The sequence below is a fragment of the Ylistrum balloti genome, unplaced genomic scaffold, assembly GCF_031769215.1.
Source record: "Ylistrum balloti isolate Yb309-2 unplaced genomic scaffold, AGI_CSIRO_Ybal_v1 Utg370558, whole genome shotgun sequence".
In the NCBI taxonomy this organism is placed as follows: Eukaryota; Metazoa; Mollusca; class Bivalvia; order Pectinida; family Pectinidae; genus Ylistrum; species Ylistrum balloti.
The window spans coordinates 268866-289925 of record NW_026782351.1 but is presented as its reverse complement, the minus strand read 5'-3'; the positions used below and the strand labels follow the sequence as shown (position 1 = coordinate 289925).

Below are 21060 nucleotides of genomic sequence, written 5' to 3'. Positions count from 1 at the left end.
TTTTTCTTTCCTTTCTTTTTCTTTATTTTGGTAGTATTTATGATATTATTACTACATATTTTACATTACATACTTAATACAAGACAAAATAGGTTACCTTCTGGCATTTACAAAACCCATGGAGTACAGGGAGATCTCTCCTATCATTCCGTAGTCAGGCACCATCATAGCTACTGTTCTGAATAACACCTGTCACACAAGTCAAAGTAAAATATTCTGACTATAATCAATAGCATATGGATAGAATTTTTATATTTTTTTTTACTGATGTTACTGCTATTTCACCTTTGTTTCAAAAGTAGATTTGTAGAACAAACATCTCCATGAAATTTATAAATAAAATGTCTTCAAAAACAATGAAAATACTGCATGCCTAAGAAACTGATATCAGGAGATGTGAATGAATACTGACACTAAGAAATAACTCTATGATAACATAATGTACATGTTTTCTTTGTATCTCCTGGTGTTGTTCACCTTGACCTAATTTTTTTACTTACTTTTAGGTTATCTGGCAACTCTTGTCGGCCAGCATAACCAGGGTTCATGGTGATAAACATGGTACAGGTGGGATTCAGTGACAGTTCAGTTCCCTCAAAAATGAAGCGCTTGAGTTGGGCAGCAATGGCGTTCTGAATACTGGCAATCTGTTGTGCCACTACAGACAATACCTCAAGCTCTATACGGTTGAACTCATCAAAACAAGCCCATGCCCCAGCTTGGGCCAAACCCTTGAAAAATTTTCCCATAGCTTTGAAATCCAATCCATCTGAACAGTTGAACACCACACACTGTAAAATGTCAGACAAAAGTATTATTGAGAATCTTTGTCAGTTTTCATTTGAAAAGGGTTTAACATGCATGTGTTTAAAACTGTACCAAGTCAATGTAATGTACAATTATGTCACTAAAAAAGAGTAACAAATTTACAGAATATTATTGGGGAAGGTACTTTGTACTGACCTGCTTTGCCACAGCTTTAGCCAGATCTTTGCATGTTTCAGTTTTGCCTGTTCCTGCTGGTCCTTCTGGAGCACCTCCAAGATTCAGCTTCAGAGCTCCCATCAATGTTCTAGGAACAAATTATATACATGATGAAATTTTATGAACCATGATTGTGAAAATATGAGAAATGTGTTGGTCACAAATTTATTTTAGTACCATAACATCAATTAAATAACATCAATTTTCATGTGTACACAGCCATACGATTTGTGTTTCCAGAGTAAAGTTTACAGGTAAAAAGTGAGGAGTACCTGTAACATCTGTCTGTGAGGGGAGTAATGACCAGACGACCACTGTTGCCAAGATACTCATAGCCATAGGCAGTGTCTGTCGTGATCATGCGTACTATCACGTCATCCTTGTCCCAGTAGTACCGCAACTGAGCCAGCCAATCAAAATCATTAGGACTGGACACATTGTCCTCAGCAAGTTTAGCCACAACGTCACGAGCTGGAAGAAAATGATGAGCATAAGACATTATTAAGATAAATGTACCTAGTAAATTACCTACATGACATGGGTCAATCACAGGCTTTTATCTCACTTTCATTATGGCTTTACCTGTAAGAAAAGTTATTTTATCTGATCACTCATACAAAAGCCAGAAATAATCACAAGAAAGAATGAAGAAAGCAAATGTTAGTGGCAATAAATATTTCATATTGGGCCAAATCGCACTGGACGTAAACTCTACTTTCACATTTTCTTAATAGGATTGGGTGGACTTTTATGTCAGTGGTTAAGACACAGCTTCATCAGATAATTACAGAAATATGAGTTAAAGATTTCAGTCAATATGATAACTTGAAATAAGCTCTGACAAATAATTACTATTATTCAGTAACTTTTTGTTGAGAAAAGGTCTGTATTCTTCAATACATATCTTATGTTCTCTCATGAGGAGATTCAGGGATGAGAGGATATTCAATAAGAAACAGGTTTTTGTCAGACTGCAGTCTTACATAAAATCTGTGAAAATGTACATGACATCTTATCATAAAGAAGAGAAATCTCTAATCATATTCAATATATTTAGTCAAATACATTGAACATGTATGTAGTACATAAGGGATTTAAATGAAATATTTAATGATAACTTACCATGTACATCTATCACAGTGAGAGCTCCCAAAGTAACCCTGTGACCTGTCTCCAATTTGCCTCTCACAAGTTGTACAATATCAGCTATCTGATCATTACATTTCAGGTGATATTTCTGTAGTGAAGAAATTATTTAAACTTATTAGCATTGGATTTCTTTTTCTTGCTTTCTTTTAAACATAGGATCTTACAGGAAATTCTATTTTACATACAATTTATGAAACAAGTGTAAGTTCGTCAAATGCAGTCCTGTAACAAAAGATTGAATAACAAAAGAATATTTGTACATGGTCAAGTTGAATTATGAAATGATGTGTGTAAAAAAGTAAAACATATAACACAAAGTTAGTCCAGACAGCCATAACCATAACAGTTATAACTGTTATACTGTGACAGAATATGTCTGGTCACAAATGGGTGTAATGAAATAGGAATCTAAACAGGTTTCATTGACTGCAAATATACATGTTAGATGATAATGCACACCTTCAGTCCTCCTGGCTCCATCATAGCCTCTGACACCTCTGTAGTCCAGTAGATGGACGATACACAAATGACCACCTGGCCAGCCCATTCCAACACCCAGTTATTCCTATTGGTGACCTTGTAGGCTTCCAAGGACTCAATGATAACCTTTCTGAGACTGCTAATCATCACATCTTCCACTTGTAGCAACCACTTCTCAACCATACCCTAGACAAAATTTATTTTCACATTAATCAAATAACCAAAGGACATGGTGGATAGCTTAAAAAATTGTAGAAATATTGTGCAGTTTCATCTTTTTATTGACAACTTAAATCTACCAAAACTACACATGCCAGAATAACTTTTCTAAGACACTTATATTTTTTCATTGAAATTTAAAAATTTTCACTTGTGTATTGCAAACATAGGTATCTCCTTCCAAGGTAAGATCTTCAATGTTTAGTACCAAACTTTGCTAACTGCTAAACTATGAACAGTTTATTCTGAAGATTGTGTCTACATCACACAAAGTGAATGATTGCTTTTTCTCCTCCACTTTCTGATCTTTAAATACTGAAACTTGTTGTGATAAACTGAAAAGGAATGCACACTTGTAGGAGTAATATATGTTTTACTGAGTGAAACAACAAAAATTATTGATAGGAAACTGAAATATTTAAACGATGGTTCACTGCAGTAAACAACTGCTTGTATACAGCTTATTAGTGAAGATGTTAACATTATCAATAAGAACAAAGTGGGCAGGGGCTCACATAGATATATCCTTACCACCTAATGTTTTCTTTGATTCTGTTAACCTTAACCTTGGTAGATGACAACCAAAATCTAATCAGGTATAGAACTTTGTGGGGTAAAATTAGGACATGAACATGAAGTAAAGTGACAGGGGTTCATGAGATATCTTGTACAGAAGGTTTTTAGTTAAGAAATGGTCAATTGTGAACTATGACCTTTATTTTTACTGATGACCACTAAAATCTAACCAAGTATAGACCTTAGGCTTATTCTATGAATATGAACTAAATTTATCCATGGATTCGTGAGATATCTTGTACAAAATGTTATAAAGGATCCATGCATGGCCAAACCGATGGACACACACAAACAAAGTGATTACTATATCTCCCCCTACCTAAGGGGGGGGGGGGGTTATAACAATGTTACCTTTGCTTTTGCTGGAATGATCTTGGAGTTGAAGGGGACAGTTTCATTTTCTGAAGATATCATGCCAAGGATTTCTTGGGTCTCTGAAAAGTCCAAACGACTGATGCCCTCAAAACATTTTTTCAAATGAGGCTGTACTCTCATCGGGTCCTTGGTCTCTGATAGGATTTCTAACAACTCATCATTGGACAGGAAGAAAAACCTTAAGGGGAAAAAATACATAGGACATAGTATTAAAACTATGCAAAATAATAAATGATTAGACGAAAATAAAAGCAATATTGTTCTTAAGAAAGCATATATCATCATACCATATTCATTTCAGTACTCTCATATATTTTACAGACCTTGGAAAGTAAAGGCGTTTTTTCTCCAAGTAAGCATTCAGTCCCTTCTGAATTTCTTCCAAGAGACGATTGGATTCACGAAGCCTGCCAAGCATATTGTTCTGGTCGGTAGCAACCAGACAATGATTGTCTTTGATGGCCTCTCCCATCACATCTCGCCAGATGTTGTCCACAATGCCAAATTTACGACCTTCTTCGGGCATCTGGGCCAGGATATCCTCAGAACTGAATATAGGCTCCAAGTACAACCAGGTGGCTTGGCACTGTAAACACAAAATAAAAGGGAACATATAGGTGATTCTCTTGAGATAAATCTTACATTGAGATTAAAGTTTAGATTTTTAAGTTGTAAATTAAGGTGCACTTAAGTCTGTATGCTATCTTACCAGTAATTTGTGTTTTTCTCTTCAAAGATTTCTATGATGAAAATCTTTGAAATCTCTCATATGAAGAATAATTAAAACCTGTCCTGTTGATTGTAACAATTAAATGTTTTTGTTCTATTTAAACACACATTGATTTCTGCGGTTGTTGCAAATGCATGTAATCCTCAGTCAATAGCATCATTTCAAGATATTTGCGCTTTGAGCAAATGTTAGAAAAAAAAAAGAAAACCAGAATAATTATGATATGGCTCATCTATTTTTCAAGAGAATAACATATGCATTCATTTCACTTGCTTAAGTCATCTTGAATTACCACATATCCCCTTTACATTTTATTAAAATATACAGAAATTAACCATATGTTTTATCTAATATCCAGTTTTAATAAGGAATTTTTACAAATTTTAAGTAAGTTTACCATAATTTCATAAGCAATGGATGATAAAAAGAATTGGCCATACCTTCAGCCACTCATCAAGAATGTCCTGCATGGTGACTAACTTTTCCTCCCACTCCTTCATTTCTGTCTCAAATGGTTTTATGAATGGTGAGCCCCTCATTGTCTGGGATTTAACAATGTGGTCATCTAGTAACACCTGGATTTCATCTGGGGCCGTGAGGATACACACACCCTGTCAATGGTAAATTAGATATAATTAGGTAGATACACACCCTGTCAATGGTAAATTAGATATAGTTAGATAGATACACACACACTGTCAATGGTAAATTAGATATAGTTAGGTAGATACACACACACTGTCAATGGTAAATTAGATATAGTTAGATAGATACACACACACTGTCAATGGTAAATTAGATATAGTTAGGTAGATACACACACCCTGTCAATGGTAAATTAGATATAGTTAGGTAGATACACACACTGTCAATGGTAAAGTAGATATAGTTAGGTAGATACACACACTGTCAATGGTAAATTAGATATAGTTAGGTAGATACACACACACTGTCAATGGTAAATTAGATATAGTTAGGTAGATACACACACACTGTCAATGGTAAATTAGATATAGTTAGGTAGATACACACACACTGTCAATGGTAAATTAGATATAGTTAGGTAGATACACACATCCTGTCAATGGTAAATTAGATATAGTTAGATAGATACACACATCCTGTCAATGGTAAATTAGATATAGTTAGGTAGATACACACATCCTGTCAATGGTAAATTAGATATAGTTAGGTAGATACACACACCCTGTCAATGGTAAATTAGATATAGTTAGGTAGATACACACACACTGTCAATGGTAAATTAGATATAGTTAGGTAGATACACACACACTGTCAATGGTAAATTAGATATAGTTAGGTAGATACACACATCCTGTCAATGGTAAATTAGATATAGTTAGATAGATACACACATCCTGTCAATGGTAAATTAGATATAGTTAGGTAGATACACACATCCTGTCAATGGTAAATTAGATATAGTTAGGTAGATACACACATCCTGTCAATGGTAAATTAGATATAGTTAGATAGATACACACATCCTGTCAATGGTAAATTAGATATAGTTAGGTAGATACACACATCCTGTCAATGGTAAATTAGATTTAGTTTGGTAGATACACACACACTGTCAATGGTAAATTAGATATAGTTAGGTAGATACACACACCCTGTTATTGGTAAAATAGACATAGTTAGGTAGATACACACACCCTGTTATTAGTAAAATAGATATAGTTAGGTTACCCAGTTTAATCACTAATTTCCAACTTCAAAGGTATCACATAGCAAATTAGTTAGAAACATTCTGAAAATTAATCTAAAAATGTTTCAGTATTGGCTCAACGTTACCTGAAAATGTCATATCAAAACTATGTTGTAAAACTCACCGTTTCCCTATAAGGGATGAGTTCGAAGCACTGATCCTTCCATTCAAATTTCATCTTCTCCAGAGCTTTTTCCAACGAATGTTCTTTGGCTGCAGCAGCCCCAATCTCCTCCAGCCTGAAATATACACAAATCAAGTTTATAATTCATCATGCAAAACTGTCCAGGTTCTTCATTAACATTTCACACCACCAAATGAAGACATAAATTTTTAGAATGTAAATTGTTGACATTAAAGTTACATATATTAGGGGTCTTCTTACTACAGCACTTTTATCACTGATTCTGAAGCATTGATTTAAGGCTCTTTGTATTTTGCTCATTTATTAAGTATTAGAAGAATTGCAGTAGTAAGATTTATATCAGGTGAATGAAATATACATATATATGCCTTATCAATATATGACATGGTCTTGAAAATATAGCAGAACACAGAACAAAAATTCCACTGTTTTCAAACTTATAGTAAGATGTTTGAATTAGGAAGACACTTGTACCAAATTATTGGGTCTTCTGTCATACTCTTTAAATATGTTTATTGTTCAGTGTTAAGTACTTCATGAATCTTTATGAATAGTTTTAAAAAGATCCACTTTATCATGTACTTACTTCTGAAGATGTTTGCTGAGACCATACTCTAACATGTTGCTGAGAGATGTCTCTGCTTGGGGTTTCAGATCAAATCCAACAATCTTGCTCATCTGTACACAATAAAACAGACCAATTAAAACACAGTAAATTAAGTCCAACAGATATGTATCCAAACAGCCCATCGCATTCAAGCTCAAGGATAAACTCACCTAATAAATGAAATACAATTGATAACATCAGATTTACAAGGCTGAAAAACTGTCATGAACTTTCAGATTTGTTATGAGTTAATTTCAACTTGTTTTATGTTAAAAACTGAATTACTATCATGGTCAATGACAAGTCTAAATAATACTTAAAACAAACTCCTTCAGGCCTCCTACTTACAGACTCCCAATGACGATCCCGGATACCAGGATTACAGATGGTCTGAAGAATGGGAAGATGTTGTTTGAATTTATCAATCTTGTTTTTGGTGTTGTCAGCAATTCTCCTTGGTCCTGCTTGGTCATTGAAGGATTTGGTCAGCTTGTACATGGTTCTCCACATATCTGACACTTCTGTCTCTATCTCCTCAGCATTCAAGCCCTGGAAAGGACCTACCAACAAAGAAAACATGTTTTACTATAAATAAGACAAATGCAACCTGAATAGATCCAACGTTAAACGTTCAGTGAACATTTTACAAGTGATATACCCATTCTTTGTATCTAACGTCCATCCCCTTGCTAAACAGGTTTTGTAGATAAAGATGAAGTCTAAAGAAGAGCCCAGAGCACCTTGACTAAAGCCTTACTAGAAACATGTGGACTGGACTAATGACATTTAAAAATGCTTACAGAACTGATGCAAATACTGTTTAGAGATTTTAAGATTGATTGATATTGCTGGTGTATACAATTTTGAGATAAGAAAATTCAATTTCTGATATTATTTATCTTGACATTAGTAGGTAAGATAGTTTTACCAGTGAGCCACTTCTCGTGTTTCTGGTGGAAAGTGTATGCAGTTCCCCATAATTTTTCATATGGTTCCTTTGTGGTGAACATGGTTTTCAACTGAGGGAATTCACTTGTCTCCCATTCCAGTAGTCGTTCCTCTTCATTGATACCCTCCAGTTCCTCTCGAGCAGTCTCAAGGTTAGTGGTGAGGGCTGCCAGCTGTTCTGTGTTGGTCCTCATGGCTTCCTCACTTAGGAACTGTAAGTAACCAACCAAAAAATCAATCTTATTCATAGGATGGAGTGATCTTGTTAAAAGGAAACCTCACTCTTCAGATACCATACTGACACAGAAAATAACATAACTTATGAATAAATGTAATACCTGGGTATGAAGTTATGTAGTCAACAAAGGCCAGCATAACCTGGTAATACATTTAATAATTATCATCCTCTAATTATTTCCTTACCGCTTCATAACTTTACAAATTAACACAGTGTGAAGTCATTAATTCAAACTCTGACAATGCATGACTCAAAATATTTACTCTAAAATGATTATTAAAAAAAAAGAATAGCCAATGTACCTCTTTCTTCCTGAATGACTCTACTTCCTTAACCATGTCATTGAGTTTTTCTTCATATGCCTGTGTTCTTCTCTTCAATTCATCTTCAATATGATCACGTTTGTTGACAATCCTGGATTGGGACAACTCAAACACCGACTTGATGTGATCCGGCCAAAGGAACACAAGACTGTTTAGTTTGGTGTCTTCCACTTCACGAATAAAATCAATATTTAAGTTGCATTCAAAGGAACTGGTCTGGGTAAGGTGAATCATTCAAAAACAAATTATTATTTTCAGACAAACATGTATATAGCTAGGAAAGAAAGAAAAAGTGTTGGCTACTTAACAATCAGACCTAAACCCTATACACGTTTTAATAATTTATCAATGTTAAGAAAAGGAAGAAAATAACCAAGAACATTAAAAAGAAATACACAAATAGCCTAAAATTTTCCAAACATGGTTTATGAAATTAATTTCTTTGGTAATTCTTAAAAAATGTAACAATTACATTACCAGGCTTTGAGTTGAATTTATACATACATGGGAAGATGGCGTAGTCTAAGAGAAACATCAGGCGACTGGTGGCATCCTCTATTTCATCCTTCAGTTTGTACACTGTTATATCCGATGACTTTAAAAAAAGATGAAACCAACAACAATATTAATGACAAAAAAAATCATGACCATTTCCAAATTAAGATAACAAGGAAAAAAAGTTTGACTTTTGCTTAAATTTAATGTTCTATATGTGCAAATAGATACTTAAATCTGTTCCAAAGGGTAAACACATTAAAGCAACATATGCTTATCTATATTTTTTCTGCTTATTTGTGACACAGGTTCACTACAACTGACCGTTTCCCTAAATAATGGACAATAACAATATACCTGACACTATGTCAATAACTTTTGGCATGTAACCATATAGCGAGTTGTTTGCCTTACTGATGGCATGTAACCATATAGCTGGTTGTTTGCCTTACTGATGGCATGTAACCATATAGCTGGTTGTTTGCCTTACTGATGACATGTAACCATATAGCTGGTTGTTTGCCTTACTGATGGCATGTAACCATATAGCTGGTTGTTTGCCTTACTGATGGCATGTAACCATATAGCTGGTTGTTTGCCTTACTGATGGCATGTAACCATATAGCTGGTTGTTTGCCTTACTGATGGCATGTAACCATATAGCTGGTTGTTTGCCTTACTGATGGCATGTAACCATATAGCTGGTTGTTTGCCTTACTGATGGCATGTAACCATATAGCTGGTTGTTTGCCTTACTGATGGCATGTAACCATATAGCTGGTTGTTTGCCTTACTGATGGCATGTAACCATATAGCTGGTTGTTTGCCTTACTGATGGCCTGTAACCATAAAGCTGGTTGTTTGCCTTACTGATGGCATGTAACCATATAGCTAGTTGTTTGCCTTACAGATGGCATGTAACCATATAGCTGGTTGTTTGCCTTACTGATGGCATGTAACCATATAGCTGGTTGTTTGCCTTACTGATGGCATGTAACCATATAGCTAGTTGTTTGCCTTACTGATGGCATGTAACCTTATAGCTAGTTGTTTGCCTTACTGATGGCATGTAACCATATAGCTGGTTGTTTGCCTTACTGATGGCATGTAACCATATAGCTGGTTGTTTGCCTTACTGATGGCATGTAACCATATAGCTTGTTGTTTGCCTTACTGATGGCATGTAACCATATAGCTGGTTGTTTGCCTTACTGATGGCATGTAACCATATAGCTGGTTGTTTGCCTTACTGATGGCATGTAACCATATAGCTAGTTGTTTGTATTACTGATGGCATGTAACCATATAGCTAGTTGTTTGCCTTAGTGATGGCATGTAACCATATAGCTGGTTGTTTGCCTTACTGATGGCATGTAACCATATAGCTGGTTGTTTGCCTTACTGATGGCATGTAACCATATAGCTGGTTGTTTGCCTTACTGATGGCATGTAACCATATAGCTAGTTGTTTGCCTTATGGCATGTAACCATATAGCTGGTTGTTTGCCTTATGATGGCATGTAACCATATAGCTAGTTGTTTGCTTTAGTGATGGCATGTAACCATATAGCTGGTTGTTTGCCTTACTGATGGCATGTAACCATATAGCTGGTTGTTTGCCTTACTGATGGCATGTAACCATATAGCTGGTTGTTTGCCTTACTGATGGCATGTAACCATATGGCTGGTTGTTTCCCCTTACTGGTGGCATGTAGCCATATAACTGACTATTTCCATAATTGATGATACAACTATACAACTGATTGTTTCTCTAATTAACAACATAAAGCCATATAACTGACCAATTCTGCAACAGATGACATAACCATGTAACTATTTAATTAATAACACATAACCTTATAATAGACTGTTTTCCTCATTGATAACACATAACTGTATAACTAACTATATCCCTAATTAATAACAGGTAGTCAAATAATTGACTGTTTCATTAATTAACAACACATAACCTTAAAATTAACTTTTAATTTCCCTAACTGATGTCATAGCTGTTTAACTGACCGTTTTGAGGTACTCCTGAGTATCTACTAGTTCCTTGGTTGTCTCTGGAATCTCACTGACTTTGTCAGCCATCTCATCATAACGCTTACAGATTCTGTAAAGAGATAGGTTAAATAAATCAAGTAAACTAAAAAGACTGCAAACAATAAGAATAGCATTTACTGCCTTTGATTTCAGGAAATACAGTTAACTAGAGGTAACAAGGTTTTTGGTTAAAGGCTCAATGAAATTGTCCTTGGCTGTATTTCTTTACCTTTGAGGCATTAGGTAAAGTCATAAGACAGCTATAACTCTCCTGACTTACCCTCTGTTGAGTTCTCTGTTTTCATCCACTTGGTGTGTGACCAGCTTCTCTTTCAACCTCATAGCTCGAGCACAAAGGTCATTGTTAAGGTTGACACAATCCAAACAGAACATGCTGAGTGGTACAGTGATACGAAGCAGGCTGATCTCATCCTTCAAGTCTTGGAAACTGATGATTTTCTGAAGTAGAAAGAAAAATAAATTAACATGTCATGTATTTATTCTTATATGAACCTCCAAGCATAGTACAGGGACATTTTGGATAGCATGCACTGTCAATCATAAATGAAGATATGGTTGGATTCTTAAAAGGACAAGAAAAATGTATCTAACCACATGGGTTTATCTTCATCTGCCTTACACTTGTCTGTATAATTCCATCTGAGCCAACAAGAATAATAAATTAACTGTTCCCTGTTATAATGTAAAATGATTTTAGAGAAATGATATCATTGATCAAGAACAAATTTGACACATCATTACAAAAACAAGCATACTGAGCACACTGTAATGATTTATCAATTTTCAAAAAATAGTAACAGTGACCTTGATATTGACCAAACAAACCTGAAACTTCTCCAAGATAATTTGATGCTTTATAAATTTTATGTAAATTTTTATGAGACACCATCAAAGAAGCAGCTTGAGCACTGATAAACTTACACAGGGCCAGATGGATTTAGGGACAAACAGACAGAAAGGAAAATATAGTTCCCCTGTTTCACAAGCAGGAGAATAAAAAGTATAGAGACACTTAGTTTAAAGAATACTTCTAACAATGAGTAATAAAAAGTGTAAATTGTGAATGTGATGTAATCACTTCTTACTGTTTTTACTTTAAAAGAAACAAACCTTTTTGAATGCCTCAATTGAATGCTTTTCCCTGAGGAATGATGCAACATCTTGATCAGCCTTGTTGTCCAAAAGATCAGAGTACTTTTTGTAGGTGTTCAAGTATCTGTAAAAAACACATGGAGTCATGTAGTCTCCTTGTTGTTTCAAGGTTTGGTCAAACAATAGAAATTTTAATAAATGGAAGAAAATGATTGTTTTAATGAAAGATTTTAGTGTTCTAAAGGTATCTTTCAAATTGTCCTTTACAGGACAAACACACAGATAAAGATAACTTTGACATATACACAACACTTTCACTATGGACTGACCCTCTACAATCACCCCAACCCCCCAACACCGAAAAAAAAAATTGTCTTTGTGATGTATTAAGACACTGTTTAGAGGTCTAGCTCTCCAGATTTCAAATACTGTCAAATACTTCAGTAACTCTACAACAGAAAAGCTGAAAGAACATCTGTAGCTTTGAGCATTTATATAAGAGTAAATTACTTTTGTGGTCCCGTAGTGTTAATTTTGAAAATGTCCATGGCCTTGTCTACATAGTCAGTGACCAGCGTTTCCTCTATTTTTACACTCCTCAACAGCAGCCTCTGGGCACGCATGTCTGGGAACAATTCACACTCCACCTGTACAGGTAAAATATTAATTCATTATATCATGTATGAGAGTAAAGTTAAACAAAGACAGGATCATTGGTAGTCTGTACTGATAATAAACCACACTGACTATCACACTCTTTAAAATTACTACATATTACACTTTATCAACAGCATAGAAACAAATTTTGTCAATGCCAGATAATACAAATTAACAAAACCTGACTACACAACAATACACAAGATTAAATAACAATTAACCTACCCTTGTAAGACCTTCTCCGCTAGCGATGATTTCAGAGAAACATCTGAGAATGATGTCCCTTATCTCCCTGAATGGAGGATCAAACTGAATCCTTGGTTCATCCACTCTAAGCTTGATGATCATCACTTGGTCCATTACATACTGGAGCTCATCAAATGTGTCACCAAAGTCATTGCCTCCCTAAAACAATTTATATGATTCCTAGTTTAGTATGTTATATTCAGTGTACATAAGATTAAATGTTAGGTAATTAACTAATATCAGACACAGATAAATAGGATTATATTTTATGAGGAAATCTGCAGTGAACATGTTCCTGTTTAACAAAATAGACTATATTGACTGCTTTTAAACATCATTAATTTGTCACCCTCCTAACTAAAGTCCCATCCAGCTTATAGTTCTTTAAAGTGTACCTTAATTTTTCCACAATCTAAAACTACACTTACTGCTTCTAAGACCTTCACACTCTATGTTTTATACCAATGGCAGTGCATCTTTCTATCCAAATTTTTCCTTTTTTTTTGCACTTTCACTTATTTTCTTTTCTTTTTTTGTTTTATCTCAAAAAAACAGATCTATTTTTCACTCATGATTTTACATTACATGGCATTGTTGATCTTCAATTACTGATACCTTAAACTTAACAATTCTAAACCATAGTGAAATTATTCTTTTTTTTTCTATATAACAAAGTTTGTGAGCTTTATCGTCAATTGATTGAGAACAGATTATCTCAGGTTAAGATTCTGTCTCAACCTGACTTTCACTTGGTTGGGATTACATTTAATCTCAGCCCTAAGATGAGATAACACATCTCTACAGAAAAGAGAGTTTGAAAATATGGAACCAGGCAATCTAATAGCATTTCTCCATCGATAGTAATGAAGGGAAAATAGACAAATTAAGGATCACAACAAATGTTTTGCTAATAAAGCATCATATCTGTACCTTGTGAGTTTCAAAGAACTCTAGGAAGTCTACCAGAGAGTTGATGACCATGGAGCGCAGCTGTATTGACATGAGTGCCGCTACACAAGCAAAGAACTCCTCCACCAGCTGAGTGGAGTCTGTGTCATTTGGAGGCACCAGATGTTGCCAAAGATCATTCTTGTCCACAAATATCTTTGCACAAGTAGGGATCCAGCTACAAACCAGCAACAGATACAATCAACAGACAGAAACTTTAGGTAAAAGTAATATCAAAAATAAGTAAATCACTTGTACAAAACCTTACTGAAGAATTGATATATACAGTGATCACTAAACATATCACCATCTGATCCTGCCACCACCATCACATACTACAACTATAACCCTTAAAAACAGATTCCTCTCGATATCAAATTCCACCTCTTTTACGTTGCATACTGTTATTCCCAATATTTCAAAATACCACAGTTCTCAGTCACTATGTGATGAATTTAAGTTCAATGCTACAATAATATGATAATTAATAAGACAATCAAATTTTGCACATGAAGTATAGAATTTTATCAATATTCCATGCTTGCTATTATCATATTCTTGAAATAACACCGAAATTAAAGGGAACAAAAGGTGGCACAGTAAAGAGGAAAGACATGCACAGACCTTAGGTGAGAAGCTAGCTTCATAGCTTGATTACTGATACATAAGCTAAAAGTGAACAGTAATACTTTAATATACAGATTACTATATCTATGAGACACTTTTCCCCTTATACGTGTTTAATTTTGAAAAAAATTTCTCACAAATTCAAATATTATGAGGAATCATTTCTAAATAACTAAAAAACATTACATTTGTATTAATCTAGAGCCATTGACAAAACATAACAAGGTCATTTAATAAAGTACAAAAATTTATAACTAATCATAGTTATAATACATCTTTATACTGTAAATGTACAATGTATTTTAGCAGTTGTAATCTGATGTTAGTGCTTTTCACATCAAAAGAATTAAGCAAAAGTATGATGGCACAAGTTGAAGTTGCTTTATGCTGAATCATATAGTAATCAGTGTTGTGCTAAATTACCAAAGACGATCATGCGTTAAAATTGATTGTGCAAAATTAATATAAAAAATGAAGAATATCAAATGTTCACATCTGATAGTGTGCAGATTTTTAATCATCCCCTTTTTTTCATTGGTTTAAATTTTTACTCCTTTAGCCAAGAGTTAGAAGCAAAAAGGACGTGTTTTTCACAGCAACAAGAAATGAGTTATAATATGTTTTTCACTAACAATACAGCAATATGAAATGGACAAAAATGTCATTCCATCTTCAAAAATAGCACAAAAAAACTTTTGAAGCTTGAAACTAAGAATCCTTCTGATTCCTTGATCTGTGAAGCAGTGATAACTTACCTTTTACGGAGTACTTCATGAGCCTCCCAGCATTGTTTCTTTACCAGAGACTCAAACTCATTGGGAAGAAGGGGAAGGTCAGCCTCCCTCAATTCTTTTAGATTCACAAACCTCAGACTGTTAAACCTAGTAACAACCAAACATATTACCAATGTACTCCAACCTTATATCTACACACAACTTTGTATGCAGAACAGGAATTCACAGGAATAATGAGTAATACAGGAAATCAGGTTTCAATGGTTTATCAGAGCAATGTACTCACTGGTTAAACCAAATGTCCTGGAGTTCCAGCATGATTGGGTTGGTGATGAAGAGGTGTTCTGTGTTGTAACCCTTCATATCTCTGTAGGTAGAGTGCCATGGAACTGGCGCCCGGATAATCCTAAAAGAAAATATTATCCAATACAGCTTTTTTTCAATAACTTACACATGAATGTCAAGTTTTAACATAAATATCAAATTCTAGCAAAAAAAAAAAACCACCTTGTGATATATAATTGAAGTAATTATATTTCCTTTTGATACTAAAAATTGTCATTTATAAAATATATACTAATACAGAAATCCTCTGCATAATCAAATAGCTTGAGCAACATACAATATTGATCAAATGTACCTTTTCTGGAATGGTTTTGGAGTCCATGCTATATGCAGTCTATCTTTCTCTGTAGGATCTTTCAGGATATAGTCAACTACAAAAGATATGTGTACTTGTTGATAACAAAAATGTAACTATTTCAAGAGATTTTCCTGTTTGCTAAAGATGTACATAAGACAATAAGATATTTATGTAAATGTGTCATTTCATGTATGTGATTACACATAGACATGCAAATATAGGTATAGTATGTGATAGTTTTCAATTTCTTCAAACAAGTCATTCATTTTGATATCAAGGCCCAAGTGCATTAGTGGTCACCTAAGTCACAATGCTTCTTGTAACATGCCATAGAAATGATTTTGTTAAAAAAATAATATAACTTTAACTATATTGTACATTTGATGCAAATGTAAATTATGTTTACATTAATTGATGTCCCATGCTAAGGCTTTTAACCAAGTTTGAATTAAAAGAAATGACACTTTTTATGCAAGAATTTTTTTATATAAAACCTTCCATCTAGGAACAGTAGAACACTTTTTTGAAATTTCAGTCAATCTGACTTATTTTTGGCCCCACCCATCAGCCCCTCGGGGTCAGTCAAGGTTAATATGTGCATCTCATCAAACTGTCAGCTCATACTAATAAAAACAAATTCTAACCAAGTTTGAACTATTTCTGAAAGAAAATAAACAAATTCTGCTAAAAACTGTAATTTTCCTATATAAAATAATATTTACCCCCTCCCTAAAGGGAAATGTGAGAACCTGGGGTCATAAAATTTACAACTTTTATAAAGCACCATAAGACAAGAAGAGAATTTGATTCTACCTTTTTTGAAGTCTCAGTCTATCTGACCAATTTTTGGCCATGCCCAACAGTCCTAGGGGGTTAGCTAAGGTCCATGTAGGCACATCATTAAACTGTCATCTTAAACTAATCATTCTTACCAAGTTTTGAATATTTCCAAAAGAAAATAACAAATAAGGTTCAAAAATGTAATTTCTATAATTTCTATATGAACTATAGTAAATCTTAGCCCCTCCCTAGGGAGAAATGCAAGACCCTGGGGTCATGAAATTTACAATTTTGGTAAAGCATCTGAAAGTTTTTCCATTCATGGAGGGTACTTGATTCTACCATACCTGGGATTCGAGAGGAAGATTTTTAAAGTTTCAATTAATTTGACCCTTTTTGGCCCCACCCTCAGGCCCCTGGGGGAATGAAGACCATATAATTTACAATTTTTATGTGTCGTTAGCAATGGAAGGTTTTTGTAAAATTTCGTTAAAATCCGTTCACGAGTTATCCAGAAGAAGTTGAAAATGTTAAAGGTTTACAATGCAACAACGCCAGACAAAAAGGGGATCACAATAGGTCACCCTGAGACTTTGTCTCGGGTAACCTAATAAAATCACATTTTTCACTGAAAAGGATGACGAAGTATCAAGTGAATATTTCACTCACCAATGGTTTTGCGAATGCTGAACTCATAGTCATCGCTGACTTCCTTTGTGAGGTCCTCCACCATGCCTTTTAGTTCAACACTGGACAACAAGGTACTGGGTACAAGTTGACTGATATTCTTCATGGTGTCGGGGTGAGGTGGTGCAAGCATCTCACGACGAATACCTTTCTGTATGTAGTAGTAGTACCTCTGTTGTGATATCAAACAGAAAGCAATAATTATGTTGTATTGTTGTCCAAAAACAAAACAGAAAGTGACAATTATGCTACACCAGTGTTATAAACCACATAGAAAGTTATAATTATGTTGTGCCAATACCATAAACCACATCAAAATGTGTACATATCATTGTATGTTGTACCACTGCCATTAACCAAACAGAATGTGTAAATCATGTTGAACAATTGTCATAACGCACAGAGAAAGTGACAATTATCTTGTACTGTTGTCAAAAACCACACAGAAAGTGGCAATTATATTGTCCAATTCAAAAGTGATATTTCTGTGAGCAAAATCTTCATAATGACATGATATCCTAAAGACCTGCAAATGTTTTGATGATGACATGTAGCTGTACAGATGAATCAAAAAGTATCTTCTTGAAAAATCATGTGTACCAAATGGTATTGAACTTGTACAAATAAAATCACACAAAATATTGTGAAATTACTTTTCAATTGCCTGTTCTTAGCTAGATTTGCTGATCAATCTCAATTTGGAACACATACCAACTAAGCTTTATTATGAACCTTTGAGTTCTTCAACTGAAGTTTTACAACAACTATCATTTCAATATTATATCAAAATTACACATACATATATCAGAGTTTGTACAATTAGACAATGTCTTTAATGTAAACAGTATAAAGATTTTACATTATAAGCTGTATAATATACTGGTAACACTGGGAAAATGACCCGTCATTAATTGCTAAGGTATTATCAATCAACCATTACCTTACATGAATAATGGAGATCAAAATTTTTAAAAAAAACCTATGAATTTTTAACAGAAATTTCATTTGGAAATTTTCATTGTGAATTTACAGTCAATGAGTTATTTAGCAATCTACCTTCCTTAAAAATCTTTTCATTCTAGACTAGTCTCCACTATTGTGAAGACTTGAGTCTTTGCCATTTATATGTGTTGATAACAACACACATGTATTTGGACAAGCTCCAATATGGTAAAGGGCCTTAACAGAAGTTCAATCAAAAGATTAAACCAAATGATAAGTAACTCTAATCTGCTTAAATGTAATTCTATAATAACACTACATATATTTACCCCTAGATAATTGTATGTCCAATCTTACTTAAAAACATCACAAATTTATAGGAACAGATTTCTGTACCATTCAGGTTCATCAATGTCAAAACTTACCTTCACCAGAAAAAAAATATATTTTTTGGTTGTCAAATTGTATAAAAAGTGGATTTCTGCAAATATCACACTTCACACAAAGCATCTTGTAACAATGGTAAAGATGTGCTTTCAGCATGCATGGCTCATCATGCAAAAAAATGATAACTTTAAATTAGCTGTTTTTTGGTTTAATGCCCAAGATGGAAGAACAAGACAGACATGATGTTAACTGAGCCATGATTTGGTTATTCCTATAAAAAATACCCATGCCTTGATAGGTTCCAAATAAGATTGTTATCTACACAAGTTATATCGATTTTCCAAAAGACTGAAAAAGTCTAAGCTGGGATCCAACTGGTTTTTTATTATGAAAAATATGCTAACTCTAGAACAATTAACTAGAACATTGGTAAAACACACATCAGGTTATTATGAAATGTTCATGTAAGTTTTCTTACATCATACTTTAAGATTGTGTTTTGAATTGTGAGAGAAGAGAAAGTATCTAGATAAAGTCTAGTTTTAGAAAGAAGATTTAAGCACTTAATCTGTATAGGATGGTTAGGTGGCAGTGATAATGCACTTTCATTTCATGGAGGTTTTCAGGGTTTGATTACCCTAACGGACATGGAAAGGCATTGGGTCTACTGCCCAACCTTGTCGGTTTTCTGTGGGTACTCTTGTTTCCTCCCACAGTAAGACTTGTGCATTTCCATCAGGGCCAACAAGAAATGATCAGTATCATCTAATAGATTTCTTTGCAACTGTTAAAGTTTTTTACATTATATATATCTGTATTGATTTATCTATCAAATCTTTACTGCTATGGGTTCATAATACAATGCAAACATCTGTATAATTTATGAATAAATGACTGGTTTGCAAATAGTTACGATGAACAAATTTAAAGGCTTAACCCATTTCATGTCCCAAACAGCTCTACTAAACCCAACAATAAACTTCCCAGTGAAATTATTATATACAACAAGCTGATATTATCATGCTCAATACTACATCTGTTAGTTCATTTGATTTCACTTTTAAAATAAATTTGAATTAAATGTATTACAGATATATATGATATTGTTTCAAGATTTAAGAAAATGTTACAAAATGATTCAAGAACCCAACTCCCTTATGATTTTAATAATGTTGTTTACAGAAAGTTTACTCACAGCTTCATCCCTTTCTGTGGGTTCTCCTGTTTGCTGTCTATTCTCTTCCTCGATAGCCAACATAATGTCCATTTGTTCATTTGGAGTCATAGGGCGGCTAGGGGGTAGGTCCTGGATATCTGGTAATACCTCAAATCCATTCATTCCATTTTTTTGTTCACTATAAATACAAAGCAAAATGTATCTAAAAATTAAACCACCACTAAATCACTGAACCATTCATATTTGTAAACCAATTCCGAAGCTGTTGATTTATAAAAAAAATATATTCTCACACATTCTTTCCAAGCTGAATTCTAAATACCTGGATAAAATCATAACGAGACACATGTTTTGTAATTTGAGTACATGTAGGTAACGGGTACCTTTTTTCATAATATCTAGCCAGAGATTATTTTCACCAATACTTTATTATTTTGGTTGTGAAAGTTTTCAATTATATTTTCTTTGATAACCAAATTCCATACATATGTTTGTCAAACCTTCTTTGATTGGAGAAGTCTACAAAGTCATTTCAGGTACTTTTGACATCTAACCATAAAGCATAATTTCTAAACCTGATGTCTTCCCATTATTTGTAAAGAGTTAATACAATGACTTTAAAAATTTGTTATCCTCTCACAGAAAAGATTAAGAAAGTAGATGAAAATGAAAATAAACTAAATCATCTTGGAGAACGGTTAATAGAAGTGTTTTTTTATTGTAACATGCTTTTTTATTGATTTCTTTTACAGCATATCAAGTGATATTAATGATGTAAGACTTAAAAATAAGGACAGAAAAATTAAGAGCATATTCATATGATATCCTTCACAAACCACTATTTTTTCAAAATTATCCATTCATTGTCTTAGATTGGTCTGCACCATCAAAAAATATTGCTGATAAAAGAACTGCCTTTGCAAAGATTGAAAGTTCAATGGTATGGCTGAAATTTAAAGATAATGGTCTCTGTATGCATAGAACAATATAAAACAATGAAAATTATAAGAACTGATTTTGTATATTCAGCATTGCTTTTCAGTTAATAACATCTTCATATTCTTACTCCAAC

At 33.8% G+C, this 21060-nt stretch overlaps 1 protein-coding gene across 1 annotated transcript in view; it reads right to left on the bottom strand.

The window, feature by feature from the left end:
* The window catches only part of LOC132556290 (dynein axonemal heavy chain 3-like), a 56598-nt gene that overhangs the window by 32390 nt on the left and 3148 nt on the right, over positions 1–21060 (bottom strand). The window contains exons 5-30 of the mRNA XM_060220673.1: positions 20007–20166; positions 17465–17654; positions 16013–16088; positions 15659–15778; positions 15394–15519; positions 13994–14189; positions 13043–13222; positions 12671–12807; positions 12179–12284; positions 11328–11506; positions 11024–11117; positions 9011–9101; positions 8486–8676; positions 7926–8157; positions 7346–7557; positions 6977–7068; positions 6370–6484; positions 4954–5124; positions 4107–4369; positions 3760–3961; positions 2593–2799; positions 2107–2221; positions 1257–1455; positions 964–1072; positions 501–791; positions 98–189 (exon numbers count right to left, since the gene is read on the bottom strand). Coding sequence (XP_060076656.1) covers positions 98–189; positions 501–791; positions 964–1072; positions 1257–1455; positions 2107–2221; positions 2593–2799; positions 3760–3961; positions 4107–4369; positions 4954–5124; positions 6370–6484; positions 6977–7068; positions 7346–7557; positions 7926–8157; positions 8486–8676; positions 9011–9101; positions 11024–11117; positions 11328–11506; positions 12179–12284; positions 12671–12807; positions 13043–13222; positions 13994–14189; positions 15394–15519; positions 15659–15778; positions 16013–16088; positions 17465–17654; positions 20007–20166 — 4146 coding nt within the window. The remainder of the gene's footprint in view (positions 1–97; positions 190–500; positions 792–963; positions 1073–1256; positions 1456–2106; positions 2222–2592; positions 2800–3759; positions 3962–4106; positions 4370–4953; positions 5125–6369; positions 6485–6976; positions 7069–7345; positions 7558–7925; positions 8158–8485; positions 8677–9010; positions 9102–11023; positions 11118–11327; positions 11507–12178; positions 12285–12670; positions 12808–13042; positions 13223–13993; positions 14190–15393; positions 15520–15658; positions 15779–16012; positions 16089–17464; positions 17655–20006; positions 20167–21060) is intronic.